This window comes from Sus scrofa, chromosome 13 (genome assembly GCF_000003025.6).
Source record: "Sus scrofa isolate TJ Tabasco breed Duroc chromosome 13, Sscrofa11.1, whole genome shotgun sequence".
NCBI lineage: Eukaryota > Metazoa > Chordata > Mammalia > Artiodactyla > Suidae > Sus > Sus scrofa.
In genome coordinates this window covers 31,379,041-31,406,989 of record NC_010455.5, presented here as the reverse complement: position 1 = coordinate 31,406,989, position 27,949 = coordinate 31,379,041, and the positions used below count along the sequence as shown (strand labels likewise).

Genomic DNA, 27,949 nt, shown 5'->3' with positions numbered 1-27,949 from the left:
CCGCGAGCTGGGCTCTTGGTGCGAGCCAATAGTGAGGGGCTCCGGGAGTGAGGCCCGGGGGGCGGGGCTCGGCGCGACGGCAGCCATCTTGGTGGGAGAGAAACAATAGGACGGAAGCGTCGCTGGACCGGGCTGAGGCGGCAGGTAACGTCCGCTTTGCCGGGCCTGTGGCTCTGCCGCCCCGGGGGTTTTGGAGGGGGTTTTCTCTGGGCCGTTGGGAAGCGAGGTCGTTGGTCGTTAGGGGTGTCCTCGGCTTATTTGAGAGGGGTTCTTACATGATTTGGGGGGGCGAGAGATCTCAGGGTCCTTTTGGGACCAGATTTCCCTGGGTCATTTGAGTGAGGCATTATTTCTTCACGTTACTGGAGAGAGAATATCTCCCCTGGTTTTGAAGGGCAGACTCATCCCTGGTCATTGGGGGGTCTCCCAGATATTTGGGAGGTGCAGGATCTCTCCCGGTCATTGAAGTCTGCAGCCTTTGCTGGAGGGCAAGATCTGGATCATTACAGTGCCTCCCCAGGACTTTGGTGTCCACGACTCCCGGGTTATTGAGGGGAGCCTCCTTGAGTCTTTGGCATAGAATTCAGCTCAGTACCTCAGGTACGGTTACCTGCAGCCGGCAGAAGTGCAGCCATTTTGGGTATTGAATGCCAGTTCGATTTGTCAGTGGGTGTCTCGTGGGGAAATCTGCACACCTAACCTTCTTATCCCCCAAAGTCCTAAAATGGATCCGAGGACGTCGTCTTTATAGAGATAAGCTTCGCTATGGGTGGAGCTTTCATTTCTTTCACATTGGATTACAGACTGCTTTTTATCTTGCATCCCAATGATTTGTTTCATTTTGGGCTTTTATTCAGTTTCATGTATTAGAGCTAAATTGCAGGAAAATTAGTCCAAATGTTGTGGAAGGAAAATGTAGAAACCAGTAAAATCTAGTGCTCTTAAATACCAGAGGAAATAGAACTAAACACTGCTTGGAATAAAACATTTTGGTAGCAAAATGTGCACGGAGCAAGAATAAGATAAAATCATCTGAAAGAATAGTTTTAAGGAAAAGTACTAAAACTTTTGAAGTATTTGCATTTTTAGCAGGGTAACGTTTTAAGTGAACTAAGATGCTTATTTACAAAGGTCGCTGCAGTGGAGTTTGTGTAATTGCATTCTGCAACCAGGTGTTAAGTATTTAAAGAGAAGTTTCAGGGTGGGGTTATTATTGTTTTAACTTTAACCACCACCAGAATTAAAACTGAGCAAAATAAGTACTTTTATCGGATTGACATAATAGGCCAGTTGATTGCTTAGTAACTTTTTCTGGAGGAAAAAAGTCAGTTGAAGGGTTAACTGTTGCTGTAGTTGGTTTACCTGCTTTGTGACTTTAGAGTGGAATTAACAGGAATTGTTAGAAATCAGGTGAATGAAAACCAGGACTAGAGTTGATATAATTTAAAGACCAGTTTAGCAGACATAATAGATTTCTACTTCACAGGTGACAGACAAGTGCGTGGTAAACCAGCCCCATATCTGTCTGAGCAGTGGAATGTGTGAGGAAAGCACCACTGCTGACCGATGAACCTTAGCCAGTCTTCCTTGCAGAGGGGTGCAAGGGGTGCCAGAGCCTTCTCTAAGCATGGGAGATGTCACTGGTATCTAGGCAACAGGGATGAGACTGAGCCTCCCTGAGGCCAGCTTGTTGAGGTGAAAATTGTCCATTGTTTGGCTCATAAAGAGGATGCACTGGGAAGAACTTTTCTTTTAAGTGAAGTTATTTTGCCTAGTGGGATAATCACCTTAAACAAATAGAACACATTTTTGTATAGGAGATGATTGCTTTCATGCAATTACATTTTTAAAGCTTTTTTTTTTTAATTAATTCTATTTTTGCCTGTTTGCATGCTAAGTAATAAAAGTAACCAAGTAGGAGTTCTTGTTGTGGCTCAATGGTAACCAACTCAACTAGTATCCATGAAGATGTGGGTTCGATCCCTGGCCTTACTCGGTAGTTTAAGGATGCAATGTCGACTTTGAGCTGGGGTGTAGGTCACAGTTGAGGCTCGGATCCTAAATTGCTGTGGCTATGGCTGTGGCCGGCAGCTACAGCTCTAATTAGACCCCTAGCTTGGGAACCTCCATATGCCGTGGGTATGGCCCTAAAAAGACCAAAAAAAAAAGAAAGTAACAAGTAGCACTAGTGTTTTACAGTATATTCTGGTAGCAAGGTAGGGTCCTTTTTCCCAAAATTGAGTTTAGCCTTTACCTAGAAATTTGAAGAAAAATGTCTTCTAAGAGACTCCTAAGATGATGATGTATAGTTGGTTTGGGTCTGTCAGCCATCCATCCATCCATCCATCCATCACCAGCTTCTACAGTTACCAGCTCCTAGCCAATCTTGTTTCATTTACAGTCTGCCTTCCTCCCTTCCCCTTTTAAAAAAAAAGGCTGAAGTTTTTAGGAAGCGCATACACAAAATGTATTTGATCCATATGTCTCTCATTGTGTACTTCTAAGGTAAGGAACTACCCACGGTTTCTACAACACCATTATTCTGACTAAAAAACAATTACAATTCCTAAATTTTTTTTTCACATACTCAGTCATAGTCTGATGTCCCTGATTGTCTTATTTTTTTAATAGTTAGTTTGTTCAGTTGGGATCCAAATAAAGTCACATTGCATCTGATTACAATATCTTTTTTGTCTCAAGTTTATATATGCTCACCCTGTTTTGTAATTTATCTGTTGAAGCAGCTTTCATTTATCCTATAAGGGTTCCCCTATGTTGGGTTTTGCTGATCACACCCTGTGCTTGAGACCTTTTGACTCTGGTTGCTAGGTCTGAAGGGGTCACACCTGTATTTCTTTGCAGTGAGAAAGTTATAACAGAACTGCCAAGGCTTATTCAAAAATGAGCCCCAGACATGAACTCTGAGGGCTCTCAGGGACCTGTAGGGCTACACAGTGCAAGACTCCTGCCTCTGGGTTGTGTGGTCCTGATTTTCCATGTGGAACGGGGAGGAGATTCTTGTCCTCCAAGAGGATGTCGATGTTTTGCTCCTTGTCCCCTTACAGACCTCCTTGTCCCCTTACAGACCTCCTTGTCTCAAACTGAACTTGCACCCTCTGCTCACAGGCTGTTCACAGTTATGGAGGCCTTGACCCAGTGCTCTCTTTTCTTTGCACATTACTCTTGGGGTACCTTCTGTCTTCCCTTTGTAAGTAGTTCCCAAATTTTGTTTCAGGTTCACTCAAACTTTATTCCCACTGCTTCCAATGATCTGTTGTACATTTCTTCTTGATTGCTTGACCATCCCTTATATTTAAGTGTCTGCAGCTCAACTCACTATCTTCTCAGTTGTTTCCGCATCCTCGTTCTGACTTGTGAAAGCTTAGTATCTGACTCACCTCTCTAATACAATTCCTTGTATCAAGGATTCTGAAGATAGGGTCCATGGTTGCCAGCTCCACAAATTGTATGCAGAGTTCGGTGAGGGTACATTTTCAGGAGAGAGGCCCACAGTTATCTCACATTCTCCAGGGGGTCAGTTGCCCTGTCCAGGGTGAAGGGCAGTGTGCTACACCTTGACATCTACCAAGTCCTGCTTCTGTATCTTACCCCCTCCATCCTTAATCTCCTGAGTGGACTGGACAGGGTGGCAGTCCCTGTGGTGCAGTGAAGAAGACGGGAGACCTTGTACCCTGCCAACTGTGCCGTTGAATCGGGGAGGTGATATTAAAGAGGTCATTCCAGGTGAGACAGGTGCCTGGAGACAGTAGTCCTGATGTCTTAGTGGCCCCAGAATATGAGGGCTTTCAGGACTTTTTCCCACACTCTTGCCCTGGGGATGAAGGTGGAGAGACTCAAGAGAAGGAAGCCCAGGCGGGGAGATGTTGGAGAGGTCAGCTTGGTCATCCTGATTGCCTTCCAGGGTTTGCCGCTCTGTTTGGGAGAGCCAGGGAAGGTATTCCTGATGTCATCTCCTTTCTCCAGAAAACTCCCAGGAACTGTGAGGGCAGTGTTGCCATCTCCTCTTTCATCTTTAATTTTGAATCTTTAATCTTCAAATAACCAAATATTAAATTCATAAGCTTTGTAACTTTTTTAAAAGTTACCAGAAACATTTCTATGGTATGATAATGAAACAGAGAAGCTTGATAGAGCTCTAAGGCATTCACAGTTTTTCTTTAAAAGTTTAAACATTTTTCTTCTCTTGAATGAACTCCCTTTTACAAAAATATGTGTTTCTAATATTTATAGGAATTGTATCTCTTCCTTTGCAGACAGAGAAGGGTCCTAGTAAATGCTGGTTCCTGCTCCACTATCCCTGTACCCATGTCACTGCAGTAGTGACCTCTGCTGGTCCTCTCTGAAACCAGGTTTTTCCTTGTTTCTGCCTGGTTATTTTTTTTTTTTTTTTTTTTTTTTTTTGATTTTTGTCTTTTTAGGGCCACACTCGCAGCATATGGAGGTTCCCAGGCTAGGGATTGAATCAGAGCTGCAGCTGCTGGCCTACACCACAGCCACAGTAGTGTGGGATCTGAGCCATGTCTGGAACCTATACTACAGCTCACAGCAACGCTGGATCTTTAACCCACTGAGCAAGGCCAGGGATCGAACCTGTGTCCTCTTGGATGTTAGATTCGCTTCCACTGAGCCACAATGGGAACTCCTGCAGCTTTTTAAAAGGAATCATATATAGGAGTTCCCGTCGTGGCGCAGTGGTTAACGAATCCGACTAAGAACCATGAGGTTGTGGGTTCCATCCCTGCCCTTGCTCAGTGGGTTAACGATCCGGCGTTGCCGTGAGCTGTGGTGTAGGTTGCAGACGTGGCTCGGATCCCGCGTTGCTGTGGCTCTGGCGTAGGCCGGCAGCTACAGCTCCGATTCGACCCATAGCTTGGGAACCTCCATATGCCGCGGGAGCAGCCCAAGAAATAGCAACAACGACAACAACAAAAAGACAAAAGACAAAAAAATAAATAAATAAATAAATAAAAATAAAAGGAATCATATATAGACAGAAGTGGAAAGATGTCTAAGACGTATAATTTGGGGGTGGGGAATGGCAAAACACAGGACAAATACTGAATAATTTTACTTAGATGAGAAACTAGAGTACTCAAATTTATAGAGCCAGAAAGTTGAATGGTAGTTACCAGGGTTTTGGGGGTAGGGAGAGTGGGAAGTCATTAATGTGTATAGGGTTTCATTTTGAGATTATGATAAAGTTCTGGAGATTGATAGTGGCAATTATTGCATAACATTCTGAATGTACTTAATGCCACAGAACTGTACACCCCAAAATAATTAAAATGCAGAGTTCCTGGAGTTCCCGTCGTGGCGCAGTGGCTAATGAATCCAACTAGGAACCATGAGGTTGCGGATTTGATCCCTGGCCTTGCTCAGTGGGGTAAGAATCCGGAGTTGCTGTGAGCTGTGGTGTAGATTGCAGACACGGCTCGGATCTTGTGTTGCTGTGGCTCTGGCGTAGGCCGGCGGCTACAGCTCTGATTCAACCCCTAGCCTGGGAACCGCCATATGCTACGGGAGCGGTCCTAGAAATGACAAGAAAGACAAAAATAAATAAATAAATAAAATGCAGAGTTCCTGCTGTGATGCAGTGGGTTATTGATCTGGCTTGTCTCTAGAGGCGCAATTTGATCCGCAGCCCTGCACGGTGGGTTAAGGATAGGTCACAGCTCCAGTTCGATTCCATCCCTGGCCTGAGACCTTCCATATGTCACAGGTACAACCAAAAAAGAAAAAAGATAAAATAGTTAAAATTGTAAATTTTACATTGTGTGCATTCTATCACTATTTTTTAAAAGGTAGGTGAGAAAAATAAAGCTGATTATATTGGGGGAAAAAAGGCAAAACAACACAAATAGCCTGATCCTTTTTGTGTAAAGAATAGAAAAATGCATTGAAGAAAATCTGCAGGATGAAGAGACCCCAAACTAATAATGGTCATTTTATCACACTTGTAACCAATTTAAAAATCTCTTCTTTAAGAGCTAAACAGAATATCCCTTGGCACTCCATTCCTGTACCTGTCATGGAAACTCCCTTTCTTCATCCCCTTTACACAAATGCAAACGTAATACACTCTTATCCTCTTATACTGTCAAGTCTACCTTCTGACCTCCATCTTCCATTGGCCTTTTTGTAGGAGCTGGGACAAAGGACAGCACACATTTGAGAAGTGATTTGCATGTAAGCCAGGCAGTAGTCTAGATTTTTAATCTTGTTCCCACCTCATGGCACCTCCATAAAACTACCACGCCTGGTTTACAGATGAAGACAGGCACTGAGAGTAGGTAAAACACCATTAATACCTAAATATAAGGCAGGCCCCAGTTTGTCAGAGATATTTTATTTAATTTATTTAAGTATATCTTTTTTAAAAAAAATTATTGAATAATAGTTGATTTACAGTGCTGTGTTAGTTTCAGAAATACAGCAAAGTGAATCAGTTGTACATATACATATATCTATTCTTTTTCAGATTCCTTTCCCACGTAGAGTTTACAGAATGTTGAGCAGAATTTTCTGGCTATGCAGTAGTTCCATGTTAGTTACCTATTTTATATTTAGTAGTATGTATGTGTTAATCCCAAACTACTAATTTATCCCTCCTCTGCATGTTTCTCCTTTGGTAAGTTTGATTTCAAAATCTGTGAGTCTTTTTCTGTTTTGTAAGTAAGTTCATTTGTATCATTTTTTAAAATTAGATTCCACATATAAGTGATATGATATTTGTCTTTCTCTGTCTTAGTATGAGAATCTTTAGGTCCATCCATGTTGCTCCAGATGGCATTATTTCTTTCTTTTTTTGTATATATGCACCACATCTTCTTTATCTGTTCCTCTGTCAGTGGACATTTAGGTTGTTTCCATGTGTTGGCTATTGTAAATAGTGCTGCACTGAACATTGGGATGCATGTATCTTTTCAAATTAGGATTTTCTCTGGATATATGCCCATGAATGTGATTGCTGGACCATATAGTAGTTCTATATTTAGTTTTTTAAGGACCTTCTATACTATTCTTCATATGGGTTGTAAGGGAGGAAATTTTAGAGTTTTTTTTTTTTGTTTTATATTGTTTTGTTTGGCTTTTGTCCTTTTTAGGGCCGCACCTGCAGCATATGGAGGTTCCCAGGCTAGGGGTTGAATCGGAGCTGTACCTGCTGGCTACAGCCACAGCAACACCAGATCCAAGCCGCATCTGCAATGTACACCACAGCTCATGACAATGCCAGATCCTTAACCCACTGAGCGAGGCCAGGGATCAAACCCACAACCTCATGGTTCCTAGTTGGATTCGTTTCCACTGTGCCACAACAGGAACTCCAGAAGAATTTTTTTGATAAAATTCAAGTGTATAAGCTTACAGAGATATACTTGAAAGTTGAGCTTCTTGTAGTTCTTTTATGTTTTTATTGTTGACTGGACCTGTGGCATTTGGAATTTCCTAGGCCAGAGATCGAACCCGCACCACAGCAGTGACAATACCAGATACTTTAGCCGCTAGACCACCAGAAAACTCTGCTTCTGTGCATCTTTGCCATCCTATAGCCATGTTTGAAGGTGCTTGCCTCTTGAATATTCATCCTTACCTTTCAGTGTTAGAGATGTTCTTGTTGGAACCTTTATCTCAAGCTGGTTTTGACCTCTGCAGTACACCCCTTTTACTGTGTCGATGGTTTTTTCTTTTTTCTTTTTAGGGCCGTACCTATGGCACATGGAGGTTCCCAGGCTAGGGGTCCAATTGGAGCTACAGCTGTTGGCCTATACCACAGCCATAGCAACATCAGATCCAAGCCATATCTGCAACCTACACCACAGCTCACAGCAATGCCGGATCCTTAACCCACTGAGTGAGGCCAGGGATCAAACCAATAACCTCATGGTTCCTAGTCAGATTTGTTTCCACTGCGCCATGACGGGAACGCCTGTGTTGTTTTTAATAACACCTTTATTGAGCTATAGTTCACATACCATGTAATTCATCTCCAAAGAAGTTCTGTATCCCTCATCCCCAATGTAGCCCTCCTCCCCACTGGCCCATCGGTCTTCCTATAAGTCTTCTCACCCTGGCATGTTTTAAAGGACACCTTGCACTTTGTTACACCCTGGGGATGGAGAGAGGAAGCAAGTCAGTGCCGCCCAGCTTGTCCTAGTGTCACTTGTGATGCTATAATCCGAAGGTAGTTGCCTTGTGATCAGGAAGGCTATAGTGCTTTACCATTTTGCCATTTTCTGAGTGGGAGATTGGAGGCTGAAGACTTTGACTTAATCAGCAAGAGTTTCTTGGCCCCGACTATGCCCCACATCATGCTAAGGTGCACCTTGGGTTCATTCTTTGTTGTTGTTTATGGATATTTTCTCCAGTCTTTCTCAGGGTTTTTTGTTTTGTTTCCAAAGGGGTCAGTGGGTCTGCTTCAGAACTGTTGGTACATTTGGACTTGATTTTCCCAAAGAAATTTTTTGTATTTTGCTGTGCCTTATTTTGGAAAGAAATCTCAGGACTCATGGTGGATGACTGGTGAAGGGTTATGTGTTAGGACATAGTTCTGTGACCTGTATAGTGTCAGGAATTTTCTCACTCCTGTATCTCATTCTTTACCTGGCTGGTCATGGAGGAATGCTGACTGTACTTAGAGTAGTTGGGCTAAAAGCTGCCATATTGGTGCTACGAGCCTGGGATGCTTTGCAGACCCTTGAGGGGAATATTTACCTGAGTGAGGTGTTGTGAGGACCCAGAGGAAATTGTGCTTTCTGGGCACAGGATCTGGTGCATTGCAGGGCACAGGTTGGTTTCTCATTGTGCTGGCCTGGGTGGGTTGGGGCTGCGTGGGTTCTGTGGCCACCCCTGAGGACTGAATCATTTTTGGCACTGTTTCAGATGAGTTCATGTGTCATCTGGTTTGGGAACTGATTGAGAAATGAGCAGGGGTAAACATCAACCACAGGCAGGCAGCATGTAATCTTGCCTAAAGCTAATGGTCTGTTACCTATTGACGTATGAGAGAACCGTGACTCAAGGTAGGAAAGTCCTAAATAGATAGACCTTAGCAATTTTAGCCATGGTCTTCAGGGGTCATTTCTGCATGTTCCTTTTGTGTATGTTTCCTACAAGGTGGTGGGAGTTGTAGTCTGCATCATGGAGGAGGAGACTATAGAGATGGAGACTTGCCCTTGAAGAGAGGTAACAGGCTTTTAAGGAGGACTGGTAATTCTTCATATGTGTGTGGACTACATTTATGTATTTATAAATAAATGTGATATTCTGATAAAGAGGAAATGTGTCACCTTAGAATCCAAATGAATAATTTAGATTTTCTTGAAGGAGTGATGCCACAGTTTTATCTGGAAAAAACTTATTTTTTGTTTTTTGTTTTGGCTGTGCTTGTGGCATGCAGAAATTCCTGGGCCAGTGGTCAAACCTGTGCCACAGCCGTGACCCAAGCTGCTGCAGTGACTAGGCCAGATCCTTAAATCACCGTGCCACAAGAGAACTCCTAGAAAAAGCTTTTCAAAACTGCTAAAACTCTGTAATTCAAGCAGTGTAATTGGTGAACATATTTCTAGATTGGCTGAAAGTTCCTTCTCCTTGTCCCCCTCACTGTCTTGGGGCCCTCTATCCTTTCATTCCAGAAATCTGGTCTGACAAGCAAAGAGATGGGGCAGTGTGATCTTGCTGATAGTTCTACAGATACGCCTCTGAGAGGCTGCTATTTCCCTTATGAATAAACTTGTCCAGATTTTTGAAACAGAATCTACTGTTTTATTGTTCCTCAGCATTGGTAGAAGGATCTGCACTGGAAACAGTTCCACTTAAACTGGTAGTTTCTCTTTTGTTAAAACTAGAATAAAATGTTAATGAGAGGGAAAATGAACACCTGATATTGAACCCCAGGCATTTGTGTCAAGTCAGTACAACGCTTTGTCTTGTCTCTCTGGACCTGCTGCTTTCTTTGGTGGAGCCATCACCTGTTAGGGCATGGGGTGACTCTTTCAGCCTTGTTAGCAGTGAGTCTTTCATCTCTAAGTGCCTTTTGTTTTCCATGATGAGGCCTAGGTGATATGGTCCACCCATCTGTGGGGGAAGTGATCCTAGTAGCTGCTCCAGAAGGAGTTATAGGAGTTAAGGAGCTATAGAACAAATTAAGTGCTCAGTAAATAGTAACTCTTGTATCTGGCATTGTATCCCATTATCACTGAAGGTTGAGTTGGTTACTTCCTCCTTTCAGCATCTTATACATACTTCAGGGATAGGACTGGGGTTATTGTCCTTACTTGTTTATATATAGTTGGTCTCCCAGGGTCTCCAACTATTCAGTTGGAGAGCAGTTCTGAGCATGCAGTGTGAGTTGGATCTGTGTTTTTGTTTGTGTGTGGATGAATTTAAAACCTTCAAGAAAAGGCATTAGGAGTTCCTGTCGTGGCTCAGTGGTTAACAAATCCGGCTAGAACCATGAGGTTGTGGGTTCAATCCCTGGCCTTGCTCAGTGAGTTAAGGATCCGATGTTGCGGTGAGTTGTGGCGTAGGTCGCAGACACAGCTTGGATCCCGAATTGTTGTGGCTGTGGTGTAGGCCGGCAGCTACAGCTCCAATTAGACCCCTAGCCTGGGAACTTCCATATGTGGTGGGCTTGGCACTAAAAAGCAAAAAAAAAGAAAGAAAGCTGAAGAGAGGGTAGTAACAGTTTTACCAGTAAGTTTGGGAAGATCCAACTTTTCTGAAGCTTATGTAATGTAGTATAAATATATATAGTTCATTTATATAAACATAGGATTGTAAGTATCACCTTTAAACAAAAGAATTTACAATTATGGGAGTTTCTGCTGTGGCACGGCAGGTTGAGGATCCATCTTTTTCTTTGCAGTGGCATGGGTTCAATCCCTGGCCCCGAGCAGTGGGTTAAGGATCTGTCATTGCAGCAACTGTGGTATAAATTGCAGCTGCGGCTCGAATTAGATCCCTGGCCCTGGAACTTGCATATGCTGCAGATGCAGCTGGAAAAAAAAAGAATTTACAATTATGAGAATTACTAGGTCCCTGGCCTGGGAATTTCCACATGCTGTAGGCTTGGTAAAAAAAAAAAAAGAAGAAGAAAAAACAATTAGTTAAGACAGTGAATGTTTGGATTGAAAAAGTTATGTATTTCAAAAATCAATACTACAATACTTTTTTCCCTGCATTTCTGGGCAGCATATTGCCTGCTTTGTTCTATGACAGCAGTGTTATAAAGATGGAAATAATTACCTTTCAGTGATAAAAGCCTGAAACTCTGGGTCTTTGGGATGTGAGCTCAATACTAATACAGAATTTTTTTTTTTTTCTTTTTAGAGCCGCACTCATGGCATATGGAGGTTCCTAGGCTAGGGGTCCAATTGGAGCTGTTGCTGCCAGCCATAGCCACAGCCACAGCAACGCCAGATCCAAGCTGCGTCTACAACCTACGCCATAGCTCATGGCAATGCTGATCATTAACCTGCTGAGTGAGGCCAGAGATTGAACCTGTAACCTCATGGTTCCTAGTTGGATTCACTTCCACTGTGCCATGACGGGAACTCCTAATACTGAATTTTTGAATGCTAATTAGTATATTTGTTTTGAACTATGATAGGATCTTAATAGAGAATTTTCCAAAAGGTTTGTTGTCATTACATTAAGAGGCTTTTTTTCTATGAAATGTTTCCGCACCAGCAGGTCCCAGGTGAGTGTTCAGGTGCAGGGTCCTTCATTTATGCTCCCCAGTTAATGCAGACTTAATAAGGTAGAAGATTATAAATGCTCAGAATGAATTCTGTAAAGTGTGTGGCGTGCCTCTTTTTAATGATTGTACTCCTGTGTGGCTAGTTCAGGTTTGGGTAATTGCAGGTGCTTTTTTTTTTTTAATGGTGGCAGATGGTTTATTAAGCTGAGCCTTAGTACAGGCACTGGGGCTTGCCCATGGTGCTCTTAATATAAAAAGCCCAGATGTTCTGCCAATTTTTCTTCAGCAATGACACCAGCAAGTCAACAGCTAAATGGATGTTGTACACAGGCTCATCATCTGTCATCTTCATGTGGCCAGCAGCCACTGGCAGACACAGCATCTTCTTCACCTGGAACTTGATCATGGACTTAATCAACTTCGGCCACACATTCTCATTGTGGGTCAGCAAAGAAGGGAACTTGCTAGGCTTATTCAGGACTGGGCCCAGGATTCGTTGAATCTGCTTTATTAGAGAGTCTGAATCCAAAAAGACATCATACTTCTTGGCCAGCTTCTTGACCAGTTTCTTATTCTTGTTGAGTTTCTTCAGCGCCTCGATGTCCATGTGCAGGATATCCACAGCCTTGGCCTCATCACAGTGCTGCTGGTCTTCCGAAACATACATGGAGAACTAGGCGCAGGCAGTTAAGCCTGACTGTGCCTGAGAAGAGTTTGTCCTTTTGAGGGTCATAGTTCTTCAGGCTGATCTGAAGCTCCACCATCTCCAAAAACTTCTGCACTTTTGTTCGTTCCCATGCAGAGGGTATCAGGGGAGACTTTGCTGCTCATGGTGCCTGGCACAGCAATAACTGGAAAAAAAAAGCTTCAGGTGCCTTTTGAGTTTTCTGTTGATCTTTGTGTAGCAGGTATTCATGATGTAGTAGTGATTTTAAGCATATCCTATGGAGAACTTACTCTGTGCTGGCGTGCCTCTGGACTCTGAGATTCAGCAGATTAAACAGAGCAGTCAAAAATCTTTGACTATGAACTTTGTTTCTCTTAGGGGCAAGGTGGAGGAAACACAATAAATAGGACAGGGAGTTCCCGTTGTCTCAGCGGAAACAAATTTGACTAGTAACCAAGAGGCCACAGGTTTGATCCTTGGCCTCGCTCAGTGGATTAAGGATCCAGTGTTGCCATGAGCTGAGGTGTAGGTGGTAGATGTGGCTGGGATCTGGCGTTGCTGTGGCTGTGGTGTAGGCCGGCAGCTGTAGCTCCAATTGGATTCCGAGACTGGGAACCTCCATATGCCGTGGATGCAGCCCTATAAAGACCAAAAATATATATATATATATATATATGTGTGTGTGTGTGTGTGTGTGTGTATATATATGTGTGTGTATATATATATCACTACAGCAGCTACAGTTGTTGCAGAGGTGCAGGTTCAATTCCTGGCCCTGTGCAGTGGGTTAAGGGATCCAGCAAGCATTGCTACTGGGTTCAATTCCCTGGCCTGAGAATTTCCATATGCCTCAGGTTTAGCCATAAAAAATAGATCCCAGTAAAAATTAGGCTTTCAAGGAGTTCTCTTGTGGTGCAGCAGGTTAAGGATCCAGTGTTGTCACTATAGTGTCACAGGTTTGATCCCTGGCACAGAAACTTCTATATGCTGCAGGCTCAGCCAAAAAAAAAAAAAAAAGACTTTCAAAATGAACAGATGGCTTTAGGATTAGCAGTGGGTGTCATGGATTTATGAGGGAAAATATGGCTGTCCCTGAAAGTCTCTACCATCAGGGAGTATCTTCACAGAAAAGAGGAAGCACTTTTTTTGGCCAAGATCACAACCCAGGCTTATCTTGCTAGGCATGAGATGCTCAATGAAAGCAAATGCGCCCAGTTAGAATGGATGGGAACGTATGAAGTTCCTGTCGTGGTACAGCGGAAGTGAATCTGACTGGGAACCATGAGGTCGCCTCACTCAGTGGGTTGAGGATCTGGCGTTGCTGTGAGCTGTGGTGTAGGTTGCTGACGAGGCTCAGATCCTGCTTTGCTGTGGTGTAGGCCGGCAGCTGTAGCTCCGATTGGACCCCAAAACTGGGGACCTCCATATGCCATGGGTGCTGCCCTAAAAAACAAAACAAAAAGATTGGATAGGAAGGTAAATTTCAGCCAGTGCCTTTGCATGTAGAAACTATTTAACAGCTAATATGGTCTTTTAATTGCAGTCTTTTCTGATTATTAAAATAGTATTGCTTAGTATGAAAATTTTGTAAATTAAAAAATATATAAGGAAAAATCCAATTCCTTCATTGATATATAATTTATATACAATAAGATTCATTGGTTTTAAGTCTCCAGTTTGATGTTTTGACCCATTTATGTAGTCACATATTCACTGTTCCAGTCACAGCATAGAACATTTTCATTACCCCTGAAAGTTCTCTTGGGCCTCTTTGCAATCAGTCCTATTCCCCTATCTCTGCCTCCTGGCAACAACTGCGTATCTACTTTCTGTTATTACGGTTTTTTGGTTTTGCCTTTTTTTTTTTTTTTTTTTTTTGGTCTTTTTGGGGCTGCACCTGAAGCATATGCAAGTTCCCAGACTAGGGATGGAATCAAAGCTGCAGCTGCCAGCCTACACCACGGCCACAACAATGTGGGATGGGAGCTGAGTCTGCAACCTACACCACAGCTCATGGCAACACCATATCCTTAACCCACTCCGCAAGGCCAGGGATCGAACCCGAGTTCTCATGGATACTAGTTGGGTTCGTTATCCAGTAAGCCACAATGGGAACTCCTCTGCTATTACAGTTTTGCTTTTTTTGGAATGTCATATAAATGGAACCATATAGTATACAGTACACAGGCTTTTTTAGTTAACATAATACTTTTGTGATTAATCTTTTTGTTGTTGCATATATTCAATAATATGGATAAACCACAGTTTGTTTATTCATTCATCCATTTAGTGGACATTTGGTTTTTTACGACCTTTTGGCTATTGTGAATAGTGCTACTGTGAACATTCTTATACTAGTCTTTATGTGGACATTCATTTTCATTTCTCTTAGATAAATGCCTATGAATAGGATTGCTGGGTCATATAATAAGTATATGTTTACCTTAATAAGAGACTACCAAACTGTTTTCCAAGATGGCTATACTTTTTTGCATTCCTACCAGTGATGTTTGAGAATTCCAGTGACTGACCCTGGTGATATAGTTATGGGTTGTGTATAGAGGTGCGCAGATGTGGGCAGTGGCTCTGGAGCTCATGAAGAGGAGGTGCAGGTGGTGAAGATTGTTTTTACACCATCACACTAGTGTGCTTCACACCATCTCCAGTGATTGCCCAACCCTGGGGCTTTTCTAGAGGTAGAGTAAGTGGCCTCAGCAGATCTTGTTTATAGCCTCATTAACTAAATTCTAGATGTGTGAGCTAAGGACCCAGGGGTTTTCATGAGTCATAGTTGTTTTATTTGCAACATTTTAAAAGTTCAGACTGTTAAGGCATTGTTACTAGCAGATCCTTAAACTAATTAAGGATAAATTTGAAGAGATGGGCTGTGGGGGAAAATCTATGTCCTAGGCTAGATTGAATCATGTTCTGTGTTCCCTACCTGTTGATAGTTTCAATGACAAATGTGAGGCAATGTGTGAAACTAAAATAGATGCTAAATCTGAAGCCAGTATTTTATGGTTATTTCCTTTCTCCGTAGGTTCAGGGTCCATACCTCACATGGACCTCTCAGTAATTAATAATCTGGGAAACTAGGTCTTGGACGTCAGATGTTTAAAAACCTTTAAGAGAGCCAGTTGCTCAGACCATTTGTGGAACAGAGAAAGAGTAGCAGTGAAATGGAACACATGCTTTGGGCATTTTTCTTTCCTCTGAGGAGGCTGAGGCTGCTAGAGAAGAACCTGATCTGTTGTGTAATCCTTGAAAAATTGATACTTCATTTTCCCACAGGGATAGGGCCTCTAAGGGACCCTAGAACAAAAGTTCTGTTTCCCTTGTCTGCAGCCCTAGATGTGAGAAAAAAAGTATAGTGAAGCCATATTTATGTTCATGTTGAAAGGTTGAATATAATTGAAATTTAAAAATCACAAAACAGGATTTAACATATTATGTGCAGAGCAGCGGTTTTTAATGTTTTTTCCTATTTGATTAAAACAAACTGCTGGTTACCACTTACTAATTTGATTATACCATCCAGAGTAGAGATCTACCCCAGGTTTCTCCTCTCCATTTTATAGACCAGAAAACTAGAACCCAGATGGAGCTAGGGACTTGGCGTGTTCCTCCAACCAATTAAATGGCAGAACTGGGACCAGAATCTGGCTCCACCTCACTACAGGGTAATCACTTTTCTCCCTAATTCTGCCTCACATTTAGGAGTTTCCTCTCTCATGAGACTTGGCACAGGCGAGAAAGGGCATTTTTTTTCTTTGTCTCTCTAGCTAAGATTCTTCTCTGGGGAGCAGTGTTCCGTGGACTGCCAGAGATCGGTGCTTGGGGGAGGGTGGCAAGGTGCCACGTTATACCCAGCAGCTAATGAACACAAAGAGAAGGAGATGGAGAAGGAGATGGAGACCCTTACTGGTCCTTTCAGCCTCCAGCCATACCCATGAACCATACATACTCTAGAGAGGTGGCGTGAAGAACCAGTTTTTCTTTTGGATTTTTCACTAGAGGTGAGGAATGGGTATGAGAGAGAACTGGAGAGAGAATTTTTTTTTTTCTACTTAATTGAATACATTTAAGGAATCTTGAACAGAGTTGGAAAAGGATCTCCATTGGTGTTAGCATTGCTCTGGTAATAAAAGCAGTTTTGCATGTTTTTTTGTTTGTTTGTTTATTTTGCCTTTTAGGGCCATACCTGCGGCATATGAAAATTCCCAGGCTAGGGGTTGAATTGGAGCTACGGCCACCAGCCTACACCACAGCCGCAGCAACATAGAATCCAGGCTGCATCTGCGACCTACACCACAGCTCACAGCATCACCAGATGCTTAACCCACTGAGCGAGGCCAGGGATTGAACCCGAAACCTCATGGTACTAGTCGGATTCATTTCCGCTGTACCACAATGGGAACTCCCAGTTTTACATGTTTATGAAACATTTGAATTATGTTTCTAAAGCCTGGCCCACAAGGAGAGTCTGCTTTCACAGTTTAATAACAGTGGTACCTGGTTCTTGCTTAGGTACTCGTAGTCCGATCAGCAGTTAGTAGCTCTCTTTTGGTGTTGCTCTTGCTCAAGAGGTCTTTTTCACTAATGAAAAACTTGTATGAATGGATGTTTATATAAACCTAAAGGGCCTGTATGGCCTAGCATCTCAGAGCTCCACCTTCTGGAGTGGCTGGAAGGTACTCACTCATCCTTCGAGCTGATTGCCTGTTTTGTGTCTTGGGACTCTTCTCAGCACATGCCCTCCCAAGGGCTTCTTTGATGAGAAGGTAGTGCCAGATGAGAAATCAGAGCCTTTGGTTTTCTGCCCCTTGCATGTACAAAAGCTTATTTATTCCTAATCTTCGAGTCCAGTGGGGGCCCACCATCAGTTATTTCTGAAAGGAAGAGACTAAACTTTTAAAAAGAGGCTGTTTTATAAATAGAAAATATAAATATACAGCGAAAGCACTGTCACAGGACAAGCTAAATGTGTCATGTACATTTGAGTGCTATACCAAGGCAGATGTGCCATAGACCCTGGGCTCCAGAGGCAGCCATGTGGAGATATCCAGTAGTTTGAAATTCCATTTGGGAACTATGGTTTATTGTCCCTAGCCCTGGATAAGGTTCCTTAGCTCTCAGAATGAGCTTCATTGTTTTCCTACAGAGAGAGTAGTGCCTGGCCTCATAGAAAGTATCCTGAGGGCAAATGAATTAAGTTCCTGTAGTGAGCCCAGCACAGACTAGGCGCTTCACCCATCTTAGAGACCAGTGGGCACATCTCCAGCCAGTCCTTTCTCACCACCACCACCGTCTCAGTTGGGAGTAATTGGAATCAGAGTGCTTAGTAAAAACCTGTACCGATACTAAACTGTAACCCAAGCCCTTTTAGTAGTGCTAGTAGTGAATGTGTAGTCTGTACTAAATTATAGACAGAGAACAGAACAGCTTGACATACCTTGAAATGATTCATAGACGCATACAGGTATGCTTTGCTGAGATCCAGTGTGCTTAGGGATTTGAGGTGAGGTCTAAGGCCCTGGGCCTCAGTGGATGAGACCCTGAGTGCCCCAAGAGTGCAGCTTTGGTTTAAAGGTGTGTCCTAGCTTTTGGAGATTGGGATAGAACTGAAAAAATGGTCTAGTGGTGACCTAGAACACTATGTATCTTTTTAAAAGGAGTTAGCCAGCCTTGATTGGTTGTTTTTAGATACAAACGTTAATCATTAAAGCTAGGCCCAATCCCCACTGCTAAATAAGGTTAATAGGGCTTATCTTTGGCCTTGAGCAGGGCAGTGTGCATGGACACCCTGGGGGAATAAATCTGACTAGATGGTGCATAAGCAGGTTTTCCCTTTCAGGTCATTTTATAAAAACAAAATTAATGACCAGGAGTGAACCCTAATGTAAACTATGATGCTATATGAGTATAGATTCTCATGATATATAACAAGTGTACCACTCTGACAGAGGATATTGTTAATGGAGGAGGCTATGCATGTGTGGAGAAGATGGTTTTATGGGAAATCTGTATTTTCTCAGTTTTGCTATGAACCTAAAACTGCTCTAAAAAAATAAAGTCTGGGGTTCCCGTCCTGGCGCAGTGGTTAACGAATCCGACTAGGAACCATGAGGTTGTGGGTTCGATCCCTGACCTTGCTCAGTGGGTTAAGGATCCCGCGTTGCCGTGAGCTGTGGTGTAGGTTGCAGACGCGGCTCGGATCCCGCGTTGCTGTGGCTCTGGTGTAGGCCGGCAGCTACAGCTCCCATTTGACCCCTAGCCTGGGCACCTCCATATGCCGCGGGAGCGGCCGAAAAAATGGCAAAAAGACAAAAAATAATAATAATTTAAAAAAATAAAAAAAGTCTATTAACATATATTTATATAAAATGGAGAGACCTGGGCATCAATTACTGGGAATTTTTATCTGAAAGTGGGAAGATTTAATCCTAATATTAGGTTTGAAATTGTGATAATACCTTGTCGTGAAGCCGATAACAATAATGTTAGTTTCTAGGTAACGCCTAAGGCCAGGTGGAGTGATTGGGACTGTTTAGGGGTCCGAAGAGCCAGTCCCTGCCTGTTTGCATTCAGCATCCAGACCCGCCCTGCCCCACCCCACCACTGGCTGTTTGTTTCTGCGGGAGGAGGCGGGGCCGGTGTGGGCGTGACCGCGTGTGAGCTTAGGCTGTTTTTGTCTCTCTGCTGGAGGAGGAGGACTAGTGCCTCCAAGGCGTTTCCCAGGTCGCTTCCAACTCCCTTGTCTCTATTTGCTTCCAGCAGAGTGTCCTGCCCCACACAACTAAGGAGTTGAGGCCAGACAGAAGCAGGGACAGAGGACAGACCGAGGACGCATTGGCCACTGGACCCCGCCACCTCCCCCTTCTCTCTGCCGCCCGCATCTGGAGGATGAGCCCAGCTTTCAGGGCCATGGACGTGGAGCCCCGTGCCAAGGGCATCCTGCTGGAGCCCTTTGTCCACCAGGTTGGGGGGCACTCATGCGTGCTCCGCTTCAATGAGACGACCCTGTGCAAGCCCCTGGTCCCGAGGGAGCACCAGTTCTACGAGACCCTCCCAGCGGAGATGCGCAAATTCACTCCCCAATACAAAGGTGAGCCCCCAGCTGCCATAGGGGTTGCCAGCGCCTGGCGATGACATGCAAGGTATCTCCGCCAAGAAAGGCCCCGGGCAGCCGGGCAGCCATCCTCGGAGCCCTCACCCCTCCCACTCACTCTGTGTTTTCCCTCCTCCTCCTCTTGGCCCTCGTCCACCACCTCACACCCTCAGTTTTCAAGCCCTGGTAAGCTTGAAATTGCTTTGTTTTGTGGATTTGTTTTGAGTTTATTTTTGGTGGAAGTGTAGTTCTGTTTTATGCTCAGGTGTCTCTTGATCAAGGTAACCCATAGTCCCCCATGAGGGAACAGCCGGGGAAGACTTTGGGAGGATTTTACCCAGAATACTTGCTGCCTGCTTTTTGTCCTCCAGGAAACCAGAAGCCTTGGTGATTAGGTAGGCTGGAAGCAGGGTTGAGTCAGATGGAATGCAGGAGTGGGAGGCTTGTGCTGATTAGCTGAAGCCCTTTGCTATTACAGAATGTCCCCAAAACTACTATATTACAGCAATCCCTTTGATTCACATATGGTGACTCGTTCTTCCTTTTTATAGTACATTTTGGAGAGGGACATCCACAACCACCAGCATGGTGCGGTCTTTCTTGGGGAGGGGGGATCCTGTGTAAATAAAGGAAGAATCCGTTAAGGAAATTAATTTTAAAGTTACATTGCCTGGTTATACAAAAGACTCTTGAACAACTTGGGTTCTTCTGGGACTGTTGAAACATGCTCGTTGAAGACAGAATGTACTGGGTGCCTCTCTCTGTACTCTGAACATGCATGTGTGTTGTGATGGGGGTGGGGGAGTTGGGGGCCCTCACTTGGTCCTTCTCTGTTGTTTTTTCCAGGACAAAGCCAAAGGCCCCTTGTTAGCTGGCCGCCCCTGTCCCCATTTTTCCCCTGGTTCTTTCCCCATGGCCACAGGAAATTGTGGTCCCCTGAATTCCCCACCCCCGCTCCTCTGCGCCCAGAGCCGGGTACCACCTCAGAAGTGTCGTCTCTTTGAGCACGCATTCCCCTGCAGCAAGCGAGCGGGCGGGCAGCAAGGACTGAGCAAATTGAGTGATCCCAGGCCAGAGAGGCCTGGGAAGAAAAGTGTTCAGCCAGTCGCTTGTAAGGCACTCGTCGGCACCTGCTGAAATGCTCCCACCTGACAGCCCCCTCCTCAAAGACTGTCTAATTACACATGGCAGGTTCTAGAGACTCGGGGAGAGCTGCTTTCAAGGCCGCTGCGCATCTGTGCTCCCAGCCCAACCCTATTTGCCTTGTGTTCATTTTGTTCTTTTGTTACATGAGACTGCAAAGACCAATAAAGCAATATATTTGAGAAGGACAAAAGGCTTGGGGGTGCCCACCATGTGGGGGCACTACAAGAAGCCTTTGCTAGGGTCTCTTTTGTGCTGTGTGGTTTGTTTTGTTTGCTCCTTTATTTTGTTTTGCTTGCCCAGTCTTCCCTTACCCTTGGATGCTTCTTATTCCTCAGGCAAATCTGTGTTCAGGCTCTGCTTTAAAGCAAGCCTCAAGGCCGTCGGAGTTTCTGTTTAGGGCATTAAAAATTCCCACAAGATATAAAGAGCAAATGTTTTTACATCTTTCTCAGGATTAGAAGAATTACATAAATTAATAAACATTTTCAATGATGGAAAAATGTGTCTTGTAATTCTTTGGCTCTTGCCTTGTTGAGTGCATCAGAGAGGAAGACTCTTGGCCATGTTTGCTCCCTAATCGCTTGTCTTGTATGGTGTCATCTTTTCTAGATGTTTTGATATTTGTTAGGCTTGCAGATGAGTTTGGGCCTCTGGCAACATAGAGACTAAGGAACAGGGTAAGAAAAAAACAAATGTTACAATCATGTTATTTATAACCAATCTTCCTGTGGAATTAAACGTCCTCTCTGTTCCTCACCTCCTTCCAGGTGTTGTATCTGTGTGCTTTGAAGAAGACAAAGACAGGAACTTGTGCTTAATAGCATATCCATTAAAAGGGGACCTTGGAGCTGTGGAAAGTGTAGATAATTCAGACTGTGAACCAAAGAGTAAGCTCCTAAGGTGGACAAACAAAAAACATCACGTCTTAGAAACAGAAAAGACCCCCAAAGACTGGGTTCGGCAGCACCGGAAAGAGGAGAAGATGAAGAGGTACGTGTAGACCTCTGGACTTTGGGAGGGGAGGGATCTCATTTACAGCCCAGTCCCTGGGGCTAAGGACTCACACAATGGACTTACTAAGTACCTTGTCACTCAGTGGCCGATTTCCACATGGCATGCTCAGCTTGTCTCTCTTTTTTTTTTTTTCAGGGCCGCACCTGCAGCATATGGAAATTCCCAGACTAGGGCTCAAATCTGCCAGCCTATGCCACAGCCACAGCAACTCGGGATCCAAGCTGCATCTGTGGCCTATACCACAGCTCACTGCAATGCCTGGTCCTGAACCTGCTGAGCGAGGCCAGGGCTTGAACCGCATTATCATGGATACTAGTCGGATTTGTTTCCCCTGTGCCACAACGGGAACTCCCTCAGCTTCTCTTTTTGACTCTGAGTTAGATCATGCCATTTCAGGTGAAACAACTGTAGTGGCAGCAGTTAAAGAATTTTAGTCAGTCAGTCCTTCTGCAACTGCCCTGTGCCAGGCCCTGTGTTGCATCTTGGGGATGTAGCAGTGACCCAGATAGGAGCCATCCCCTCACCTCAGGTTGTTCACTGATAGTGGGAGACAGAATGGTCAGTTGGGTATCCCTAGATCCTGAGGATCCACCTAAGCAGAGACCTCCCAGTGCTGTACCTTGGGAGAGCTTGTAAAAATATAAATTACATATTTAAAATGCACCTAAGTAGGTTGACTTAAGGAATTTCAGTTCAGATTGTCTCCATCTCCAGCATTCTGAGTCAGGGAACCTGAGTATACCAGAAGCCAAGGGGTAGTACTGTCTAGAAGAAGAGGGCAGTAAAGACTGCCTTGGGAGTGCGGGGTGTTCTTGCAGCCTGAGTTTCCCTTACTGTAGGAAAACAGCAAGCCTACTTTTTTTTTTTTTTTTTTTTTTTAATCAACCTGTCTTGAGGTATAAGCTACATAAAATAAAACGTATTCATTTGAAGTGTTTAATGTGTACATTGAAATGACCACCACATCAAGGTATCAGAGTTCTGTCACTCCAGAAAGCTCCTTCATACCTCTTTGCCTCTGAATTTTGATAAGACTTGATTTCTCAGCTCCTTGTCTCTTTATAGCCATAAATTAGAAGAAGAACTTGAGTGGCTGAAGAAATCTGAAGTCTTGTACTACAGTGTAGAGAAAAAGGGGAATGTAAGTTCCCAGCTTAAACACTACAACCCTTGGAGCATGAAGTGTCACCAGCAACAGTTACAGAGAATGAAGGAGAATGCAAAACATCGAAACCAGTACAGTATCCTTTGTTCACAGGGCGTCTCTGCCTTTGGGAGAGGGGAGGGCAAGTGAGGAGACCCATGGAGCTTGGAGAAAGAAATTGGATTGTTTAGTCATGGTTGTGCCAGGGCACCCTATATGGTAACCATGGGCAAATAGCACTTTCTTCAAGGGCTGAGGGCTGGTCTCAGGGTGCAGGTGGTGGGGAAGGGGCTTTGATGGGTTCCTGGGGGCGAGGGGCACCTCATGGCGAGACCAACTTGCACTGGGGGGCTTTAGCTTAGAGTATAAGAAGCTAGTGCATGTTTTCCGACTCCTGCGCAAGTCCCCTAATAGTGCTTAACCGCTAGGGTCTGGAATGGGGTAGGACTGACTTTTCAGTCTGAGTCACCAGACTGGCACATGAAGAAAACACAGGGTCCTTTCTTTTTTTAAGAGTCAGGGAACCTGGATGTTCCAGATAGAATAATGCATTGAATCTCTAAGTACCAGTCTCTCAGGTCCAGCAATTGGTTAACCCACTCATGTCAGTCTCTTGTCATGACTGTTTACCCAGCAGCCTCCAGCTGAATTCTCTCTGAAGCAAGTGTCAGATAGTTCATCTGTATATGCCTCAGCATGTATCTCTAAAAGAAAGATATTTTAAAACATCAATACCGTTATTATTCCTTGCAAAGTGGACAGTAATTCCTTAGTATTAAATATCTAATTTGGTCCCTATTTTCCTAACGTCTCATAAATGTTTTTATTGACGATTTATTTGAATGGGGATCCAAATGAGATTCACATATTGCATTTGGTTGAGATGTTTAAGTCTTTTAAAATACCCTTTCTGGGAGTTCTCATTGTGGCACAGTGGAAATGAATCCAACTAGTAACCATGAGGTTGTGGGGTTGATCCCTGGCCTCACTCAGTGGTTAAGGATCCAGCATTGCCGTGAGCTATGGTGTAGGTGGCAGACATGGCTCGGATTTGGTGTTGCTGTGGCTGTGGCATAGGCTGGCAGCTTTAGCTCCAATTCAACCCCTAGCCTGGGAACCTCCATGTGCTGCCAGTGTGGCCCTAAAAAGCAAAAGCAAAAAAATATATATGTGTATATATATACCCTTTCTGTTTTTTCTTCTTGACATTTTCTTGTCAAAGAAACTAGGTCTTCTGGAGTTTCCCACCGTCTGGATTTTACTGATTACATCCTGTGGTGTCTTTTACATGTTACTCTTTCCCCTCTGTTTCCATTAAGTTGATAATTTGATCCACAGGCTTGATCAGATTCAGGTTCAGTTTTGGGGAAGTGGGGCAAGAATCCTTGAGATGGTATTGTACCTGTCCATGGGGAAGAACAGTATTTAGTTGCCTTTATCTTTTGTATCATCAATGCCTTAGATCATTTTTTCATTAGGTGATTTCTGATTTTGTCCTTCCTTTTTCATTCATTAGCTGGAATCCTTCTGTAAAGAAACTTTCTCTCATCAACTATATATTTATCCTAAGATACAGTTCATATAGGAAAGGCAGGTTAAATGTTTATTTTTCTTCATTTACTAGATATTTGGGATAATGAGATCATTTCTTAACATACTTCAGAGGTGACTAGTGAGTTTTTCAGCATTATTATGAACCCATAAATTTAAACACATTTGAAGTGTTTTAGTCTATTGCAGTTATCTTTACTGATGCTTAAATTGTCCCGTGTTTGGTGAGTGGGAGCCTATTTTAAAATAGGCTCCTGAGTCATTTTGACACAATCTCAGTAGTCTGGTGGCTGTTTTACTTTCTGGTATGAAGAGATGGAACAGGGTCATATACGTTTTCTGTTCCAGATGTGAATTCAGTCATTTCTCTAAGGCAGGGGTTGCCCACTTTTTCAGTAAAGGGCCAGATAGTAAATGTTTAGGCTTTGCAGGTCATATACTGCATCACAGCTCTACCATTGTAGCAAGAAAGCAGCCATAGATGATAATGTAAATGAGTGAACATGGCTGTATTCCAGTGAAGCTATTTATGGTCACTGAGATTTGAATTTCATTCAGTTTTCATGTGTCATGAAGTATTATATATACTTTTGACCTCTTAAAAATATAAGAACCAGAGTTTTCACTGTGGCACAGTGGGATTGGCAGCATCTTGGGAATGCTGGGTTGCAGGTTTGATCCCTGGACCAGCACACTGGGTTAAGGATCCAGCGTTGCTGCAGTTGCAGCTTAGGTCTCAACTTCAGCTCAGGTCTCATCCCTGCTCTGGGAACTCCATATGCCTCGGGGCAGACAAAAATGGGGGGGGGAGAAAAACATGTTTATAAGAACCACTTGTACCTAGCGTGCAAGGGTATATTCAACCTGCATTGGGTCAGTTCACCATTTCCTGCTCCAAGAGAGCTCATATATTTGGTCATTGTTTCTAGATCTTTTCAGTGTCCCCAACTGGAAAGTAACATTTATTTTAAAGAGAAAACTTGTTATGAGTTCATACTGATATTTCTAGTTCACATTTTAACACGGATTTACTGAACTTAATGTTTTACTTGTAATTTAGGACAGTTTTTAGCCATGGTCCCACATTTGCTGAGTTCAGGAAATGGTGTATGTGTCTCTCAGGCTGTTCTCAGTTCAGTTCCCTGAGAAGAACTGAAGGTACCTTTTAAAAGCCTTCTAGTCAAGCCCTGAGCTGCTCCCCTGCATGGGAGATAGCAGGGTCCCTAGGACACTGTGTGCAGGCATTGTCCCCTGGGAGTGCCAAGGCCCCATGGAGCAGCACCTTTTCTTCTTTTTTTTTCTTTTTCTTTTTATTGGCGCACCAGCTGCATATGGAAGTTCCCAGCCTAGGGGTCAAATCAGAGCTACAGCTGCTGGTCTACACTACAACAATGCAGAATCTGAACCGCATCTGCGACCTACACCACAGCTCACAGCAGTGCCGGATCCTTAACCCACTGATCGAGGCCAGGGATCAAACCTGCATCCTTGCATCCTCATGGATACTAGTTAGGCTTGTTACCACTGAGCCACAGTGGGAACTTCTGGAGCAAACGCCTTTTCTTTAGAGGAGTTTTGTCCTTAACCACTCAGAATTTATTTTACTGGAGAACTTGACTTCCCGTTATGAGGTGCCTTGTGTCTTGGACCTCAAGATGGGTACACGCCAGCATGGTGACGATGCTTCAGAGGAGAAGGCAGCTAACCAGATCCGCAAATGCCAGCAGAGCACATCTGCGGTCATTGGTGTCCGAGTATGTGGCATGCAGGTGAGGAGTGCTGGTGCGTGGCGTGGGTTGCCTAGGGTATCCAGGAGCTGCCACTCCCCAACTTGAGCATAATCTCCTTTGGTCAGAGATTCTAGGAGTTCCCACTGTGCTGCAGTGGGATTAGCAGCCTGTCTGCAACACAGGATGCAGGTTTGATCCCCGGCTTGGCACAGTGGGTTGAAGGAATCGGTGTTGCTTCATCTGTAGCTAGGATCTGATCCCTGGCCTGGGAACTCCACATGCCACAGAGTAGCACCCCCAAAAAAGATTCCAGATTTGACTGAATCTGCCGCTTTCAGGTTAGAAAAGAAAGCATGAATGCCTGGATGATCCCCTCTGGGGCTAGCTTGGCTGGCTGAGTCCAGAGGTTGTGGACAGGAGGGGGAGAAAGGCAAGAGGGTTAGGCCCCCTTCACCAAGCCATACACTGAGCAGGGGGCTGGTGATAGAACCAGGTCAGAGAGCTGCATCCTGAGTGGGTGCTGATTAGAAAGGACAGTGTCTCGGGTCATTGGTGTACTTAACAAGTGAAAGGATCTGAGATGACTGTCAGCACCTGACCTGCTGTTCTCCTCCCACAGGTGTACCAGGCAGGCAGTGGGCAGCTCATGTTCATGAACAAGTACCACGGACGGAAGCTGTCTGTGCAGGGCTTCAAGGAGGCACTTTTCCAGTTCTTCCACAATGGAAGGTACCTGCGTCGGGAGCTTCTGGGCCCTGTGCTTAGGAAGCTGACAGAGCTCAAGGCTGTCTTGGAGCGACAAGAATCCTACCGCTTCTACTCAAGCTCCCTGCTGGTCATCTATGATGGCAAGGAGCGGCCTGAGGTGGCCCTGGACTCGGATGCTGAGGACTTGGAGGACCTGTCAGAGGAGTCAGCTGATGAGTCTGCTGGTGCCTATGCCTACAAGCCTGTTGGCACCAGCTCAGTGGACGTGCGCATGATTGATTTTGCACACACCACTTGCAGGCTGTATGGCGAGGACAGTGTAGTACATGAGGGCCAGGATGCTGGCTATATCTTTGGGCTTCAGAGCCTGATAGACATTGTCACAGAGATAAGTGAGGAAAGTGGGGAGTGAGCTTGCTGGCTGCGCCAACACCTGAGAGACTCTCTGTGTCCCAGGCACAGCTGTGCTGCGTCGGGGAGGAGGCCAGTATGGCCAGGCGGTGGCCCCTGCAGCCTGGAGCTGATGTGCAGAGGCCTCTGTGAGTCCCAGCCTGAGCCAGCCCCAACCGCACTCGGAATCTTTATTTATTTTAACTATTTCTTCAACATTCCATATTTGATGATGCAAATACCTCTTTCTTCCCTCAGTGTAAATGTTCTAATACAAATCTTTTTGTTAATTGTCCACATTGCTGCTGTCGTTCTTGCCAAGAATAGGCAGCCAACCCCCCTCCTAGGTCTCAGAAATGTCACACATGCCGTGACCTTCACCCTGGCCTGGCAAAATTCTCCTTGCCAGTGCCCCCACCTCATGGACCCTTAAGTCATGAAGCCTCTTAGCTTAGTCCTCAGTACCCTAACCAAGCATCTACACATGTAACCTTAAATAGGTCCCTCGGGTCTGACCTGGCCTGATAACCCATCACCCCTTATGCAGAGAACTATACTTGACTCTTGACACAGGTCTTCCCATGCCCTCATGTAGCTTAAGCCAGTGTTAGGCAGCAGCTGTGCCAGATTTTGGGTCCAGGTCCTGTACCACTGGCAGCAGCTAATTAGCTGGACATTGTGTTGTCAGATATCCTGGAGCCAGTACTGGGGCTTCAGATAGCCACCAGGCTCTGGCCTGTTGGCAGCTATTGGCTCTGTGGTCAAGGTCCCA

At 44.4% G+C, this 27,949-nt stretch overlaps 1 protein-coding gene and 1 pseudogene across 2 annotated transcripts; one reads left to right on the top strand and one right to left on the bottom strand.

The window, feature by feature from the left end:
- On the top strand, window positions 1-27,474 carry IP6K2 (inositol hexakisphosphate kinase 2). 2 transcript variants are annotated; one of them, XM_021070643.1, is made up of 6 exons: window positions 1-144; window positions 19,164-19,491; window positions 21,408-21,630; window positions 22,720-22,895; window positions 25,943-26,118; window positions 26,699-27,474. In XM_021070643.1, exons 2-6 carry the CDS (start codon window positions 19,290-19,292, stop codon window positions 27,197-27,199), a joined length of 1,278 nt encoding a protein of 425 aa, XP_020926302.1. In that variant the 5' UTR covers window positions 1-144; window positions 19,164-19,289; the 3' UTR covers window positions 27,200-27,474. The 2 variants fall into 2 exon arrangements, with proteins under 2 accessions (XP_020926302.1, XP_003132240.2); XM_003132192.6 differs by having other exon boundaries at window positions 35-144; window positions 19,161-19,491.
- On the bottom strand, window positions 11,489-12,914 carry LOC110256442 (annotated as a pseudogene).